General features: G+C 37.1%; 1 protein-coding gene across 1 annotated transcript; it reads left to right on the top strand.

The window, feature by feature from the left end:
* Nucleotides 1–200: 200 nt before the first annotated feature.
* On the top strand, nucleotides 201–12,200 carry LOC130430451 (uncharacterized). Its single transcript, XM_056759565.1, has 5 exons — nucleotides 201–553; nucleotides 8,083–8,388; nucleotides 8,889–9,212; nucleotides 9,579–9,686; nucleotides 11,003–12,200. Exons 1-5 carry the CDS (start codon nucleotides 499–501, stop codon nucleotides 11,086–11,088), a joined length of 879 nt encoding a protein of 292 aa, XP_056615543.1. The 5' UTR covers nucleotides 201–498; the 3' UTR covers nucleotides 11,089–12,200.
* The last annotated feature ends 5,210 nt before the right edge of the window (nucleotides 12,201–17,410 follow it).

The following is a 17,410-nucleotide window of genomic DNA, read 5'->3' as shown; positions in this document are numbered from 1 at the left end:
GGTCTATCCCTCTTTCAGTACATTTCTCCAAATCATTACAAATATTTGTTTAATGTTTTTTTTATGTTAAGTGCAATTTTCAATAAAGAGATTATAAAAAAATATTGCCGGTTTGGAACGAGTTGTGTCAAACTACTTATTTCCTTAAAAACTACCGTAAATTGTTTCGGCCGGAAGTAGACGCACTTTCGCGCATACGCGGAACAAATCGTGTTTCCGGGACAGATCGGGTAGCAAGTCTAGCGACAGAACTTGCTTTCGGTTGTTGCTAGAAGGGCTACAGCTGCGGCCGGAAGTGGGGCAAAATCTCGTCATATAATTACAATAAATTACATTAGATAACGCTTAGAACTACCCTACAACTGTGTTTTTTTCGTTTTCTGTCAGTCAGTGTGTTTATGGGCGGCGGCTGTTAACTTACTCAGAGCTTAAAAACAATAAACACTTAAGTCTCTTTATGAACTCAAACACCAAACTTACTTACAACAACATGGAGAAATGAAGTCATACATGAAGATCTCTTTACTCTTTATCATCTCTTTTTTCATCAACGGTGAGTTCTTTTACCAGCATTTGTACAACACTTTCACTTTCCTACCTAGTAAACTGACAGATATTCTTCATAAATAATGTTGGATTGCTTTACATAATCTACATGTTGATATCAAGCGAAGTAAAAAATGATATCTGAAAATAAATAAACTTCAGTCACACGTAACTGGATAGATTATACTCGCTGTTATATCACAGAGGCATTTTATACCTGGTCACTTCATGCGTTTTCTCTGATCGTATAGATATCTGATCATGAAAAGTCAAAGGTTTAAATGCGACATATGCTCCCCATGCTCACCCTCACTGGGAAAAAGAGAATCTGATTTTGATACCCAAATTGTACGGCCCTTGAACATTCAACATGGCGGATGAGAGAAGGATTCCTGCTGTGACAGATATTTTTTTTCGCAACAGCTTCATTGCCTTGTATATTTGTAATTAGTACAACTGGGATTCAGACAAACTTTTATACTAGGATAACTGTAGCCCCTGACTGAAATGCGCGGAGCGGATGGAAAAAATTTAGAGGCACACCTTAAATCATTCCTCACAATGATACACATTAAAGCAAAATGAAAGCTCTCGTGTTATTACATTCTTACAATGATTTTATTTGGTATTAGGGACACTTTTCCTCATGTTCACACAAGGCACTCAAGTCACTGAAAAAATAGGCTACTATAATAGCTTTATCCTTTGAAAGGGTATAAAGTGTAGAAGATTTGCTGTAAAAGACCCGTAGACCAGTTATGATGAAAGAAGGCTCAGAGTCAGAATATAACTCATAGAATAAAATTTAGTGAAGAAAAATTGTTTGTAGTTTTGCCAGCAGAAGTCAGCTTCAGCACTCTCTAGGAGTTCCACAGGCCGACCTGCCTTGCATCCAAAATGCAGATTATTTAAGCTAACAGACTCATCTAACTACGTCATTGCTTGGATAAATCAAGCTCACAAGATTGGTTATCAATAGATAATCACTTAAACAAGATCAAAAAACACTTCTGGAGTCATGAAACAGGACATATAGTCCTATAGACCAGTGATTCCCAAACTTTTTCATTCCAGGACCCACCTAGACAGGTATAATCTATCTTGAGACACACCATTTTTTTTTTATTGGAAATATGGGGAGAGAATACACATTCATCCTCAATAAGAAGAATAGTTATTATTTACCTTAAGAGAATAAAATAAATTTAAGCTGCAATACCAAATTATCTAATGGTAAAATATCAAAGCTATTGTTATTGCTAGTCATTAACTCTTTCCCGACCAGCCTTTTAAAATAAAGATGCTAGACCTGGCCAGCGTTTTTTTTAACAATTCAACACAGGAAACACTGAAGACAGACATACCCACATACAAACGCCGCACACACACAATATGCACACATGCTTACACACACACATGGATGGACACACAGACAAGCACGCCACACAAACTCACACACAGGCACGCACAGACAAGCACGCGCACACAAACACAGACACGCACGCACAGTGAAAGCAAACATTTAATATAAAGGAGAGAGAAACACAGGTCAAATAGTAAACCGACTATAAATTCCTAGATGAAATATTAATTATGTAAAACTTTAAAATTCTAATTCTAAAGCAGCCCCCCCGGCTAGACAAAAAGTGCATAACAGTATGCAAACGCTGGCGAGGAACCCAAAACTCCAATAGATAAAAAAACCTCAGGAGAACCCAGACCCAACCAGGGGATTCCAGTTCCCCTCTGACAAAAGCTGCTGCGTCTGCACAAGCTCAACAGTGCTTGCACGACAAGGCTAAATAAAAAATAAATACATTTACTAATAAAGTAAATGATAGATTTAAGATTATCATTAGTAATCTAATAGCATTTGAAAATTTGTAGTGAAGTAGTGCCAAGTCGCCGCGTCCTTTATCCAGGTCTATCATCTCAGCTCTTGTTAGGTCTGGTCATGAACTGCGTCCTGCACGCCGTAGTAACCTTAGAACAATGAGACAAGACTGGCTGAGAGTAGAGTACAGTTCTGCACTCTTTGATGCAAAAAGTACATCAGTTGTTGTTGGAAGTGTTCCTGGTTCCTGTTGATCTAAATAAAGCCTAAACCCTCAGAAGATTTATATTATGGAAGTGTAGTGTATGCAAGATTGAAAAGATGCGTCTTTACTCGAGTTTTTTAACTCCCGGACAGTGCATGGGAGACTGTAACAAAGTTTAGCGCTAGATAAGAAAAGGATCTACCACCTGCACTTGAATTCTAGGTTTTACCAACTGACAGGAAAGCGTAATGCACGTCAAGGACTTTTATACAATAGAAGTTCGCTCAAATACTGCGAAGCTAAACCATGTAGGGCTTTAAAGGTAATAAGCAAGATCTTAAAGTTAATGCGATCCTTTATAGGTAATAGGGGTGTAACGATACAACAATGGCACAGTTCGGTTCATACGACGGTTTTCGGACCTCTGTTCGGTTTGGTTCGATGTGAGGGCAGGGTTCATGCCATTGCACAAGCAAAGCTACAGAACACTAGAATGTACACATAGCTTTACTCTTTATATATTTATCTTATGTTTCTTGTATTGTATTTCCTATTTTTTTATACCCATAGACCCTAATTTAAATCATCTGTGTACTGCATTCTATTGTGTTATGTTCTCTGTGTACAGTTGTTGCTGTTTCTGTGTACTGGATGCTCCCGTCACCAAAACAAATTCCTTGTGCATACATACTTGGCTATAAAGCTCTTTCTGATTCTAAATCATGTCAATGCTACTCCGTTAATGCCGACGTCATTTTTGAGTCTATGCAGGAGTATGCTGTGGTCAATGGTTACAAATGCAGAACTAAGGTCTAGCAGCACCAATAAAAAAATACAACCTTGGTCAGACTCAAAATGCAGATCATTTGTAACCCTGACCAAAGCAGTCTCTGTACTGCAATGTGCTCGAAATCCAGACTGGAAATTTTCATTGATGTAATTCTTTTGGAGGAAGGAGAATAATTGAGTTGAAGCTACTTTTTCCAGAACTTAAGATATAAAAGGTAAATTCGATATAGGCCTGTAATTCCCTAGTTCTTTAGGGTCGAGTTTGGTTTTTTTGACAAGGGGCCTTATAACAGCCACCTTAAATGCTTTAGGCACATGTCCTAATGTCAGAGATGAGTTAATAATACTAAGAAGAGGATTTCTGGGAGCATCTCTTTCAATAGATTTGTAGGTACAGGGTCTAGCATGCTTGTTGTTGATTTAGATGATCTAATGATTTTAGACAGTTCAATCGTGATTTACTGTAGAAAATAATTGCAATTTCTCCTTAGGGGTGCTGTAGTTAGTCTGTTCAGCGGGTTTCACTTCTGCTTGCATTGTTACATTTTTTTCTATATTATCTTGGATTTTACTTGTGAAGTAGTTCATAAATTCAACAGTGTCATGCTAATATCCAGAATCTGAAGTCGCTGACGATTTATTTTTTGTTAATTTAGCCCCTGGGTTACATAACAAAAAAATTCTAAGCATTTTCTTCTACTAATGATGAGAAGTAAGGCGGATCTAGATGTTTTTATTAGGGATGATTCACGAATTTCGAATATTCGAATAGTATATTTAACTAACGAATTTCGAATAGTGTGTGCGATCTTAAAAAACTCGCCGTGTTTTCACGTGTAACGCGTTCATGTAACCAAAGGGTCGCGTTGCCAATAACAACGCATCTTAAACAATGTCAATCAAGAGACAGTAAAGGAAAACATTTTCCCACAAGAATTGGTAACGAAGTTACGCACACTGTAGACCCGCGTGGCATAACGGAAACGGTAAATTGATATCAAAAATGTGTTCTTTGTGGGGGTCCTTTAATAAAATGAGTGAGAATAAAGTGCAGTGCAAACTCTGCAATGTAAAGCTGGTTTATCATGGATCAGCAACTACGATGCACACTCATCTGAGGGCGAAGCACCCAGCAGGTCCATCCACAGGTCAGCAATCAGTTGCTAGTTTATGGTCAGAACAACCAATTTGGATCCCAAACGGGTGGAGCAAATAACGGCTCTAACTAGCACGATGATCGCTAAGGATATGCTTCCGATCGGCTTTGTCGGAGGAGAGGGTTTTAAAAATCTTATGGAGTTTGTACAGCCCGAGTTTACTGTTAGTCTAGAAAAACGATCACTGCCAGACTGCAGAAACTTTTTCATGACAATTGAAACTGAAGCCTTATGAACTATTAATGCATTAAATCGCTCCGAACTGTTAATAAATGACGTCATTCGGTTAATATGTTTTAACGCCTTTTAAGTCTTGTCTAAAATCTTTATGGCTTTAATATGTTTTCCTGATTAATAACACTGCTGTTTTTTAGTTGGTATAAATGTGCGTGCTCATATTTTACAAGGAAATGTTCTAGCATTATGAGCGGTTTATGCTGATCGACGTACTGTTAATAAGTGCCGTCATTCGGTTGTTAATATATTTGTTTCAGCACGTTGTTTTAATGTATTGCTTAACGTAAGATTGCATATTCCATAATACATAAAGCAGTGTGCCGTCATACTGATTTGAAGCGTAAATGTTCTCTCTCACTCAGCTTTCATTAGAACCCGAGTGTGTTCATTATACCACGGTGTTGGGCTGCCATTTTTTATCTTCTTAAGACGCAGAGTAACAACTGTGTCTAGTGTTTCCGAGAAGGTGGGGTTAAAATTCTCAACAGTCATGTAAAGATCTTCAACATTATTTTTCATGCTACAGATTTGAGACAAGGAGTTTTGATATTACAAGATAATAATCAGAAATCTGTGAAAGTAGGCCTCGCATGTTATAAAAATACGATCGCATTTGCGAGCTTTTCAGTGGCAGTCTAATCCACAAGAACATCAGAAAGAATAACGCAGGGCAATACCAAAAACAGTGAACAAAATAAACCGCTGAACAGCAAGGGAATCAGGGACAGAAAATAGGAGGAAAGTAACGAGGTGAGATTACAAAAGGATCAGGACGGGCAGGTGACAAGGCTTAACACTAAACGGGCAGATGATGGGACTGGTGATGAACGTTAAACACTAACGGGGAAACGAGGAGGCGGAGCTATACGGAAAACAGGAAGACACGCGGCGAAATGTCAAAGCATACCGCCACGTGTCTCCACACAAAACATGAGACATGGTACTGTCACAACCCAGTCCACAAGGCACAAAATCTAAGAACAGGAAGGACAGAATCGTCACATCCGCATGGAACTCTTCAACATATTCATTCCAACCTGGCTCAGCTTTGTATGTCTTGTTTTTGTACAATGGCCTGCTTGAGGCGAGTAAGGACTCCACAATATTATCATACAAGGAACACAACTCAATGCCACATTGTGGATTCTTACAGTTTAGGTTCCTACATACAGCTGTGTCTTTTGGCAAATTAATATTACTCAGACGCACATGTGACTGTTCACTGTAAACTTTAAAATCCTCCTCCGTCATCTTAGACCAATCTATTGTATGTACATACACATCATTAATCACAGGCAGAAGAGTAGGTCATCTACCTATGTTCACAGTTATAGATAAAGGCACATGATCAGTAGCGGCAAATTCATAATTAATCCTCATGGCCTCTATTGAATCATGTGCGTCTGCTGTACAGATGTACATGAGATAGTATGCAACGCCTCACTTATATAAGAAGAACTGTTGGCAGGTAGATGCTCTTTACTAGATGAAATCATCCCATTATCAGAGCAAAAATGCATTAAATGGTGAGCAAATAAAGAGCAATCATCAGAAATATCTGCATTCAACCAGTAGCCCAGTCAACATCCAGTCTGAACACATTCACTAAGTGATCAAACTTTTTGTGCCAAAATATGGCTACACCTCCAGATATTCCAATAGCATCTGGCTGCAGACGAGATGCACTGTCAGACACATGCACTGTCAGCCGCGCATGCACACTCGTCACATGCACTGTCAGCCGCGCATGCGCACTCGTCACATGCACTCTCAGCCGCGCATGCGCACTCGTCACATGCACTCTCAGCCGCGCATGCGCACTCGTCCCATGCACGCTCTAACGTATTTCACAAGGTGAACTGTAAGATTCTATTAATAAAATGTGAAGGTTACTGCTTTTTAAGAGTACCGTGAATACTGGTGGTTCAGTTCAAGGCCAGGTATTTATTATAATTATAGCTGAAATACATTAATGTGCATCTGCACTAATAATGAAAATACATAACTAAATAAAACCTTTTCTTGTACACGTAATCTTCCACCCTAAAAATATAAACAAACTCACATATATACATAAATGTCTCATTCTACAATAAACAGGTGCTTGTTAATCAATGGTTTAATGATAAAGTTGTATTATATAGACATACTATATATATATATATATATTATAGTTTATATATATAGTTTGTTTATATAAAAATAATTGTTCTGATATTAATTTGTTTTAATATTGCAGGTTAGTTTTGTTGTTTGAAATAAAACATAATTTATTATACAAAGAAACGTGAAGCATTTTAGAAATAATACAAGGGAAGTTGTTCATTTTGTAAAAATAAATCTTGAATAAATCGCATCGTGAGCTGAGTGAATCGTTACATCCCTATATTTGATAGATTTCAACGTCATATTAAATAATTTTGAGAAACACATTGTCAAAAAAATAACTATATAGTGCAGGTCACCTACAAACTTTCCTGTGAGTTTTCAAGCAACGCTACAAAATTAATTTAGATAACGTTAGTTCTTCAATAAATTACTGTATGAAGAACATGTATCGTTAACCAAGTATCATAGATGCGATATATCTACCATTGATTATAAGGATTAAGTTAGGTTTCGAAAACTTTATCTTATATATTAAAACGATACTTTACATCTATCTAATACTGTATGAATGAAATCAATATACTTACAACATTCGTCTGATAATGTTAAAGTACGTTTTCGATTATATTTGTCAAATAATTCATAATAACACTTTTACTTCGACTTAATCTTGTATGAGAATAAATAAATAAATAAATTGAATATTTAATAAATATACTTATAATTGGCCTGTAGGTGCATTTAATTTACACACGTGTCTGACAGTGCGTTTGTTTGAGTGCGCATGCGCGGCAGAGACTGCATGTGTCGGAGTGCGCATGCGCCGCTGACAGTGCATCTGGCCTGAGAGTGCATCTGGTCTGCAGCTAGACCCTTCTCAGATATTCTGCCATGAGCTGTTTTAGCACTTAAGTCTGTAGTAGATTCACCCGCTCCATAAAAGCTCTTATGTAAGGAATTCAAACCTTCCAGATCCTACTTCAACATGAACGTCTCTTGAACACACAGAACATCACATGACACCAATAGTGTGTAGCCGGTTTATTACTATGCATGTAAACACATGAAATCAGGTTTCTTTTATAAGCTTATTTTTGATAGATATCTGTTTATTTTGTGCATGTAAACGCACTCAAAGATGAAAGATCTCAACTGAATCTTTTACAGACACACAGTGTTTGATCTCTCAGTGTTTGTGTCTTCAGGTGTGTTAGGTGATACAGAGTCAGTGAATGATGAAGATTCTGTGACTCTACACACTCATATTACTGAACTACAGACAGATGATGTGATAGTCTGGTGGTTTAAAGACGATCACATAGCTAGAATCAACAGAGCGGTCAACAACAGTGATCCAGTTTATGAATCTGATGTGAGATTTACTGACAGACTGAAGATGAATCCTCAGACTGGAGATCTCACCATCACAAACATCACATCTGAACTCACTGGACTTTATCAACTAGAGATCAACAGACGGACAGAAACAATGTTTCAAACATTCAGTGTCAGTGAGTAACACAAGCTTTATTTTAGTAATGATTTTATTAACATAATCATTCAACATCCTGAACAATTACAGTGTGAAATAACAGACATTTGTGCTGTTAATGTTATTGTCCGATGGTAAAACACTCAAACATTCTGTATTGAAATGATCACATACAGTTAACTCAAGATATATCAAATCTGTCATGTCATCAATACCCTGTGACCCACTGTAAGTGCTCTCTAGCTTTTAGCAAGGTTTTAAATATGCAGAATCCAACTGGGTTTCTATCATTGACCACACTTTTGATCTCCTTTTCCTTTTATTTTTGAAAATTAATTCATTCAGTCAATCAACCAGGTGAAAAACCTTGAGTTTAAACACAGTAAATACAACAACACACAAATAGGATCTTGCAAACAAGGGCGTGCCACATCATACCTGCCACGATAACACCGGTGTCAAATTTAAAATGATAAAAAAATATCATATCCCTCTTTCTCTTTCTTTTTTTTTTTGCAGGTTTGTCTCCTAAAGTGAAGAAAGTGAAAGAGAGTGATTCTGTCTCTCTACACATTGATATTACTGAAGAACAGAGAAATGAGAAGATACACTGGAAGATCAAACACAACAACTCTCTTGTAGCTGAAATCATTACAGAGAATAGAAAGATCTCAACACCTTTTATTGAAGAGAGATTCAGAGACAGACTGAAGCTGGATGATCAGACTGGAGATCTCATCATCACACACATGAAGAATGAAGACTCTGGACAGTATGAAGTAAATGTCACCATCGGCAGCATCACACACACTATACACGAGACATTCAGTTTCACTGACTCAGGTGAGGAGATCTCTTCAGTATAATTAAAGTCTTTTCATAAAAGTTTCGTCTCACTTTAGATTAAAGCATTGTGCAAAGACAATATTTCAACAAAGTTAATTTCAATAAATCTATCACGGTCAAAACAATCATTCTGAACATCATTCACTTATTACACCTGACATATATATATTTTTAGATATTGTTTTCTAGTTTGATTCATTCATAGATCAAATAAAAATTGTGTTTTTTAATCAAATCTGATCATGGTTACCAATGTTTATGTTCAGACTGATAAATTCATTGATATTAATTATTGTCTCTCTGTCATTACTGAAGCCTGTGAAGAATTCATTAATAATGATGATGATGTTTTATCCTCCACAGGTCAGTCTTCAGGTGTGATAGCAGGAATATGTGTTTCTCTTCTCGTGGTTATGAATGCTGCTGCTGCTGGTGTTGTGATCTACCGTCACCACAAAATGAGACATCAAGGTAAGAATCATGTTCAGATGATACAACAAGAGTTAAATCATCATCTTTATTGTGCTGCAGTGGAGATTAAATTTATACATGTAAACATGTTTGTTTATATTTCTTTTTGTGAATAGTTTTTATCAAACAGCATCATACTAATGAAAAGCTCTGTTAATACATTTATATTACAGCTTTCAATTAATTGCAAAATAACTTTATAGTGAATTTCTTAAAGTCGATGTGTAATTAAGTGTTAGAAACAAAACTTACTTTTAACACAACTTGTGTTGTTCCTTCAATTTACACAAAATGTGTTATAACGCATAGAGCGAGAGTTACTAAACAGGGCATAGAAGTGCGAGAGCGCAATTTAAAAAAAAGCACAGATGGGAGTGGAAATTACTTCGGTGATTTACTGACAATGTGCACATTAAAAAACACAGGCGCAAGGTACACAAGTAATGTTGTACATAATACATTAAATACAACAGTTATTGAGGGTAAATTATTATATTTATTAAATGTATTAAGCGGATGCCCACTAATTAGAACAATAAAGACCCCCTGCTACCTTTAACCTTAATATACACTTGTAATAAGGTTCAATAAATGGAAGGAAGGAGACGGGAACCGGAGAACATCGAAACAAACATTTAATAAAGTAATATTTGCCGGCGGCCCCTCACGGACGACCGCCGGCGCAATAACAAAACAGTATAACATAAATACATATACAACATGTTTGGGCCCTGTCCTCTCTCGTCGTACCTTCTGTCAGCTCGTTCATTTATGCTTCCGATCTCCACCGTCAGAAATGCGGAGCCGGTGTGCGCACAGCTGATAGCCATTGTCACTCATGCCACCGGCCCCGCCCCTTTGTCTGACGGCTCTCGCCACGCCTTCCTCGCTACAACACTTTATTATTAAACACCTCATTTCAATAGTTTCTTCATTGTGTTGAAAGCATATGCCTGTATGATCTAAATGTGATGTGAAAAGGTAGAAGAGTGAAAGCTGGAATCGAACCTTCATCAATGAAGCATCACAACTATGTTCATGTGTCTTACTCGCTACTCCATTGAAGCTGTTGGTGAATGAGTGTAGTTTCTACTCTCTGAAATACACATGCTTCTGACGCCCATGCTAAAAAATATACAGAGCAGCACGAAATCCACACCTGTTGAAACATCCAGAATACTGCAGGATTTGGGGATAAGTACCAAAGAATGGATTGAAATCATAGAGACAATAAGATCAGTTTTAGTGTTTTTTTTCTAAATCAGGCAAAACAAAAATATTACATCAGAATTATTTATTGTCTGCTTTTCTTACAGATTCCAAAAAAGGGGAAGAGTCAGTGGAGACAAATGAGCCTTTGAGGAATGGAGACGCCAGCAATGGTGATGTGCCTCCAGTGTAACATGATGAACATTACAAACACATCACAATAACACAAATTAGAGAAGCTCAAAGGAAAAGAAGAGTCAGAGCTCCCACTGAAGAGCTTCCAGGGCGATGAGGATCTAAATCATCTCGCATTTCCTTTTTCTACTTTCCTTGACCATGTGACTAAAGCTAACATGAGACATTAAAATTCACCAATCAGGAGACCATCTTGAGCACTCACTGTAGCGGTCGATCACCACCAGCACCCCTATCGTCTTTAGAAGTCCACCTGTTGCCTTTTGGGTCGAAAATGGATGTTGAGACACTTCCTGTTATTTTTTCAACCCTACCAGAAAAAGATTTCTCTTTGATTTGCCGACAACACCAACATTCATTCAATAGAGTTGAATTACAATCAAGTAAATCATCAGTAAATATCAGATTTCATATCTGTTACCTGTAGACATTGGATGTAATGTTTATGACCTTATACTCACACCTGCAAACCTGATATTTGACATTGTTAAGCAGTGAAAATAATACACAACCGGAACGGACACACATTGAGATTCAATCGAAAGAGATCTAGAGCTAGAAATCAGACTTTGACCCATCAGTGTTACTTTGACTGAAATATTCTGTGTCATACAGCTTTGATTTATCTGAAGCTTCTGTTGCAGAAAGCTTTTATGATTTTAATCTTACTTAAAAGTTTGCTGTTGGTTTATTGTAAACTTTTATTTTTGGTTTTATTGAGCCACAATTGCTTCATTAAATAACAGCTCAAATCTATGTTTCTATATATAATTTTTCTCTCATAGAACGACTTTCTGTCAGAGTGTAATGTTATATCTAACATCTTAAATGAGTTTTCATTGCGATTTAGATACATCTTTACAGTATATTATACAAAGTTCTCTGTGTCTTTCAACTTTCTAAACAACATCACAGCTTGAAAGCACTTGACGTAATCCTGCTAATAGACTAACCCAGAAATATATCTACATTTACAATGAGATTTTACAATTTAGTTTTTTTAAATGAATCCCTTCACATCTCTGTTTGCACTTCTTGAACTATCGCACTGTTTGCACTTGGTTATATATTGAACTGTGTCAAATTAAAGTCTTTGCTAAAAAATCACAATGCTGTTTTATTTCTGTAGTTGTGTTACCCTGTACCCAGTACTTTCTTAGTTAAGTACACCATAGGAACACGTAGGTACTGTAAAACAAAGTGCAACCGATTACTTTTGATTATATCAAAGACTGGACGTAGTGTCTGTGACGTCACCCGTATGTTTCTGGGGAGCTGTTTTAGCAGCGTGACACTCCCAGACAATCGAAAATGGTCAAAGTGGCAGAACATGGTTAGAACTGACGTGCCTGCTTTGGTCCAAACGCGCTGGAGACGCACAAAGGGGCGCACGACACGCAACTCTCATCATCTGTGATAGTGACATACAAGCTGTTATCAAGATGTTGAATGACTCTCAGACAATCCAAATGTTATTCCTGTCCCCAAAAAACCTTCAGGCCTATATGCGTCATGAGTCTCCAAATATAAGTGCTTCCAACGCAAGCGACTGCACAATAACAGTATGAAGAAAACTCTTGTATAATAAATTATCAGAAATCATGTTTTTTTATCATGTTATCATGTTTTTATTGTGTGTTAGTTTGTTAGTTAGCTGTATTTTGTTTTTGTTATTATGTCGTAAATCATGTGACATGTATCAATGTTTTGATATTAATTGGAATGTACAATAAAATAAACATATCTCTGTTTGGAGAAATAATCTTTATATTTAATTGTTGAGTGAACATAACTTGTTTTTATGATGATTTGCCTGTTTATTATCATCATAATGATAATGTGAATCTCTTTACTCTTTATCATCTCTTTATTCTTTAATGGTAAGTTCTTTCGCAATGTTTTAATACTTTTACTTTTTCTTCTCCACAATTTTGTGTTTCTTTATGTCTATGAGTTAGGCACCATTAAACAACTGTAAGTCAGTGAACATCAGTCTGGTGTTTAAAGTTACGTGTGGTTTGTTGCTAAGCAATAATATTATTCTCTGTTTGTGTTATTCATCTTAACTACACGCGTATATCACTGACTGCTGTTTATTTTCTGTTAATATCAAAAGTCTTAGTCTATCAGTCCAAGTATGCATACTTTCCCTTAAGTACACAAGACTAGTATGTTGAATGAGTGGTAAATCTGTATTCATAAGCAGTATTCAGTGTGGATTGTAGACACTGGACATCTGGAGTCTTTTCTATCCTGTAGTGCCACAGGGGGAGAGAAGCATAGAGTTTGATCAAATAAAATATAAAAAAATATCATCACACTAGCCACCCCCAAATGTATTAAATGTGAATATTTTCGTGTGCTTTGTGGTTGAATTTGACTTTTATTGGAACTTGAATAAATCATTTTTGCAGTTGATGGGTGGATTTAATGTTTGCATTAGTTTATTATGAGCTTCAGCCTGAGACATGTATGATTTGAGATTTAATCATGTATTTGTATTCATTGTATATAATCAGATGTTCTCTTATCCATGTTTATATTTATATATATGTTTTGACTTTTAACTCATTTTCTATAGTATTACTAATATTAGCAGGCTACTTACTTTCAGTTTCAGTTTGTTGAGGGGTACTGCAATGGACACTAGATGGCGCACTTTACCCTTAAATTACATGATGTACTTTACACAAGTTCTGCACCTGAATAAACTCTGGTTTACTTAACTGACGAAACGCCATAATGTGATAATTTATTATAGTGATCATGCGCATGCGCTTTTCGGCGTGGTGACGTCAAGATGAATCTTGTGCTCTGATCGTCTGAGTTGGATGCGACATTACAGTCGATACATTATTGACACTAGAATAAGTGAATAGTTTGTATGAAGATGTCAGTCAGATGTCTCTCCTCGCTATTCGTGCTGTTGATGGTCGTTTCGATCGGCGCTGTTTCAGGTTGGCGAAGTTCGATGTATTTTAATCCACAACAAAATACTATAACTATGTAGTTTTACGGTTTATTTTCATTGTGTGTTTGTTTACAGGTGCTACTGGTCTGAAATGTTATCTGGGCGATGAAGTTAGTTTTAAACCGAACCCTACACTGTCATCTGGAAGCACCATTACCTGGAAATTCTGGTCTGCTGTTGGGAGTGTGATTCGAGTGATTGAATTTGATCACGGCGAATCTACACATCCTCATAATCCTCTCTTTAAAGAGTCCATAGCAGCAGACAAGTACACTGGGGAACTGACTTTAAAACATGTTAAGAAAGACCACAGTGGACTCTATTACTTTGAGATCAACGGCAAAGAGCATCAGCAGAAGTTCACATTACAGGTTATGGGTGAGTGAACTTAAGTATCATGTGGGGTCATTTGAAATCTTTTTATTATTTGTGATCCCTTCAGTAAAACAACAATATACATACTTTCTGTTCTGCTTGAACATGTAGTGCTTTAATGAATGTTTGCCTATAGAACCTTATAATTCTAAACAGAAAGTGAAAGTGGTTCTATCTGAGTTTGACAGGTTCCAAAAGTCCCCATATACAAATTTCAGAAATCGTTGAAATTGTATTTAGAGTACATTTAGGGTCTTTGTCTTTTTCATTTATGAAAGAGATTTTTTTCACATATCATTTTTGCTGTATGAAATGCATATAGTCCGAACACCTATTGAACCTTATAATTCTAAAGTTCAGTTTATAGACGTGCGTAGGCAAAAACGTGGACCTTACGCAGACCGCAAGGGCCGGGATTGGTCTGTTTGAACCCCGCCCTCAGGGTCAAAAAACTCTGCGATAGAGTCATGTTTACTCAAACGCATTTCCGAATGAATTATCTAAATAAGATATTTGCGCTTCTGTATTTAACATCTCAAGCTGCAACAAAAGTGACTATGTTACTTGCGTCTCAAACAAGGTCATTCTTCTTCGGCTCTTGTCTTGGTTACACAAGTAACCGGCGCATGGATACTGATGCCTAGTGGTCATAGCCTGTCGATGTGGACAGGGACGCAGAAGTGTAAATGAAAACTGACACCTATGGTGTAGAGGCTACGGCGTAGGTCCTACGCATGACTATAACTTGGCCTTTAGGCGATGTCATGTTGTCAGAGTAAAAAAGCAAACGTAGCAGAACACAGGTGTCGCTGTGAGTGAATCTAGTGTTGGACGGTGTCCAAACAGCCATTTTGAAGCTTCGAATCAGAATCTTTTGTTTCGAATCAGCGCTTCAGAGCTCTTGTCAAACTGGCCATGTTACGTGTTTTAGTAAACGATATTACTGTTTCGAAACTCAGATGTTTCGTCACTAGAGGGTGTTATCTCTGTAGTTTACATATGTGTTCTCACGTAGCCAGACCAGCATACTGATAAGTGAAGTTTGAATTAGCTATACCTCCGTGGACGTGACGTCTGAGGCTGACAATCCTACTTTCAGAATTTGTCGTAAAACCCTTTTCATTTATCTTCAGAGGAATCATCGTGATAACTCATCAGCTATTCTTCATGTGTGTGTGTGTGTAGGTTTAGTTTAGTTTAGTCTTTATTTGTCTCTCAGTGTTTTTGAGGCGGTGGCTGAGATCTCAAACACTGAAGACTTGAATAAACTCTTGAATCACTTTACTGATCATCTTTAGTAACAACATGAAGACGATCTCTTTACTCTTTATCATCTCTTTATTCATCAACAGTAAGTTCATTTAGCAACTTTAGTTTCTACAGTGGGAGTACACTTCACAACTTCATATTCAGTGTAAACTGTATCAAAAACAGTTTGGTGATACAGTGTCAGTGAATGATGGAGGATCTGTGACTCTACACACTCATCTAACTGACATACAGACAGATGATGTGATAGTGTGGAGGTTAAAAGGCGATCTCATAGCTAGAATCAACAGAGAGGTCAACAGTGATCCAGTTTATGACCCTGATGTGAGATTTATTGACAGACTGAAGATGAATCCTCAGACTGGAGATCTCACCATCACAAACATCACATCTGAACTCACTGGACTTTATCAACTAGAGATCATTAACAGACGGACAGAAACAATGTTTCAAACATTCAGTGTCAGTGAGTAACACCAGCTTTATTTTAGTAATGATTTTATTAACATAATCATTCAACATCCTGAACAATTACAGTGTGAAATAACAGACATTTGTGCTGTTAATGTTATTGTCTGATGGTAAAACACTCAAACAATCTGTGGTGAAATGATCACATACAGTTAACTCAAGATATATCAAATCTGTCATGTCAACATCATCCTGTGACCCACAACATCATATCTATGAATTAAACCATTTTATTGCAAGTTATAGTTTTGTATTTATCAGTTCTGGGCTCTAGACTCATTTTACCGCTTGTCGCACTGGTGTGACTCACTTTCTCAGTTGGTCACACCCGTTTTTATAGCATTATCATAATGACCTTGACCATACCATAATGAACTTCTTTCAAGTTATATTTTGGCAATAAAATTATCTGACACAAATATAACTTGTCACTCTTCACAATCCTTCTTTGTTTCCCTTTGTTTTCTTTGCTGTTGGTTTTCACAGCTGTAGGACATCAGAATTTGACATCAATGATCCGTCTGAGAATCTGTCCTGTGATGCTTTTATGCCTCTCTGTCTGCCCAACACCAAATGAAGTCGAACGCACACTTTAGTTTGGAGACAGAGGGAGTGCACAAGCTCTCTGATCGCTCTTTCCTGCACTTATCACAAGCGCGTCATTCACTCATAAATCACATGAAATGTTCAAATAAATCTTTGGGAGGGCAACTCGCACCGATGCAACCCTGTTGACCTCGCATGTTATAAAAATACGATCGCATTTGTGAGCATTTTGGAGGCAGTCTAGAGCCCTGCTCTCATATGTTCTTCAAACAATCTGTGTCACTGCATTCAGAAAACTGAAAATATGTTTATATTTCATTGCTGACCACTTGTGTCTGACTCACATGACACTGTTTTACTAACATAGTTTTACTAACTCTTTCTCTTTTCTCTTTCTGTTTGTTCTGCAGGTTTGCCTCCTAAACTGAAGATGGTGAAAGAGAGAGATTCTGTCTCTCTACACATTGATGTTACTGAAGAACAGAGAAATGAGAAGATACACTGGAAGATCAAACACAACAACTCTCTTGTAGCTGAAATTATTACAGAGAATAGAAAGATCTCAACACCTTTTATTGAAGAGAGATTCAGAGACAGACTGAAGCTGGATGATCAGACTGGAGATCTCATCATCACACACATGAAGAATGAAGACTCTGGACAGTATGAAGCAGATGTCACCATCGGA

This window comes from Triplophysa dalaica, chromosome 10, assembly GCF_015846415.1.
Source record: "Triplophysa dalaica isolate WHDGS20190420 chromosome 10, ASM1584641v1, whole genome shotgun sequence".
Classification (NCBI taxonomy): domain Eukaryota; kingdom Metazoa; phylum Chordata; class Actinopteri; order Cypriniformes; family Nemacheilidae; genus Triplophysa; species Triplophysa dalaica.
Note: the sequence above shows the minus strand (reverse complement) of the source record. Positions and strands in the feature narration are given on the sequence as shown.

Excerpts from the sequence above, each read along its gene's own strand:
- LOC130430451 (XM_056759565.1), top strand. The coding sequence starts at position 499 with ATGAAGTCATACATGAAGATCTCTTTACTCTTTATCATCTCTTTTTTC. Across the intron at positions 554-8,082 it reads CATCTCTTTTTTCATCAACG|GTGTGTTAGGTGATACAGAG; the intron begins GTGAGTTCTTTT and ends TTGTGTCTTCAG. Across the intron at positions 8,389-8,888 it reads GTTTCAAACATTCAGTGTCA|GTTTGTCTCCTAAAGTGAAG; the intron begins GTGAGTAACACA and ends TTTTTTTTGCAG.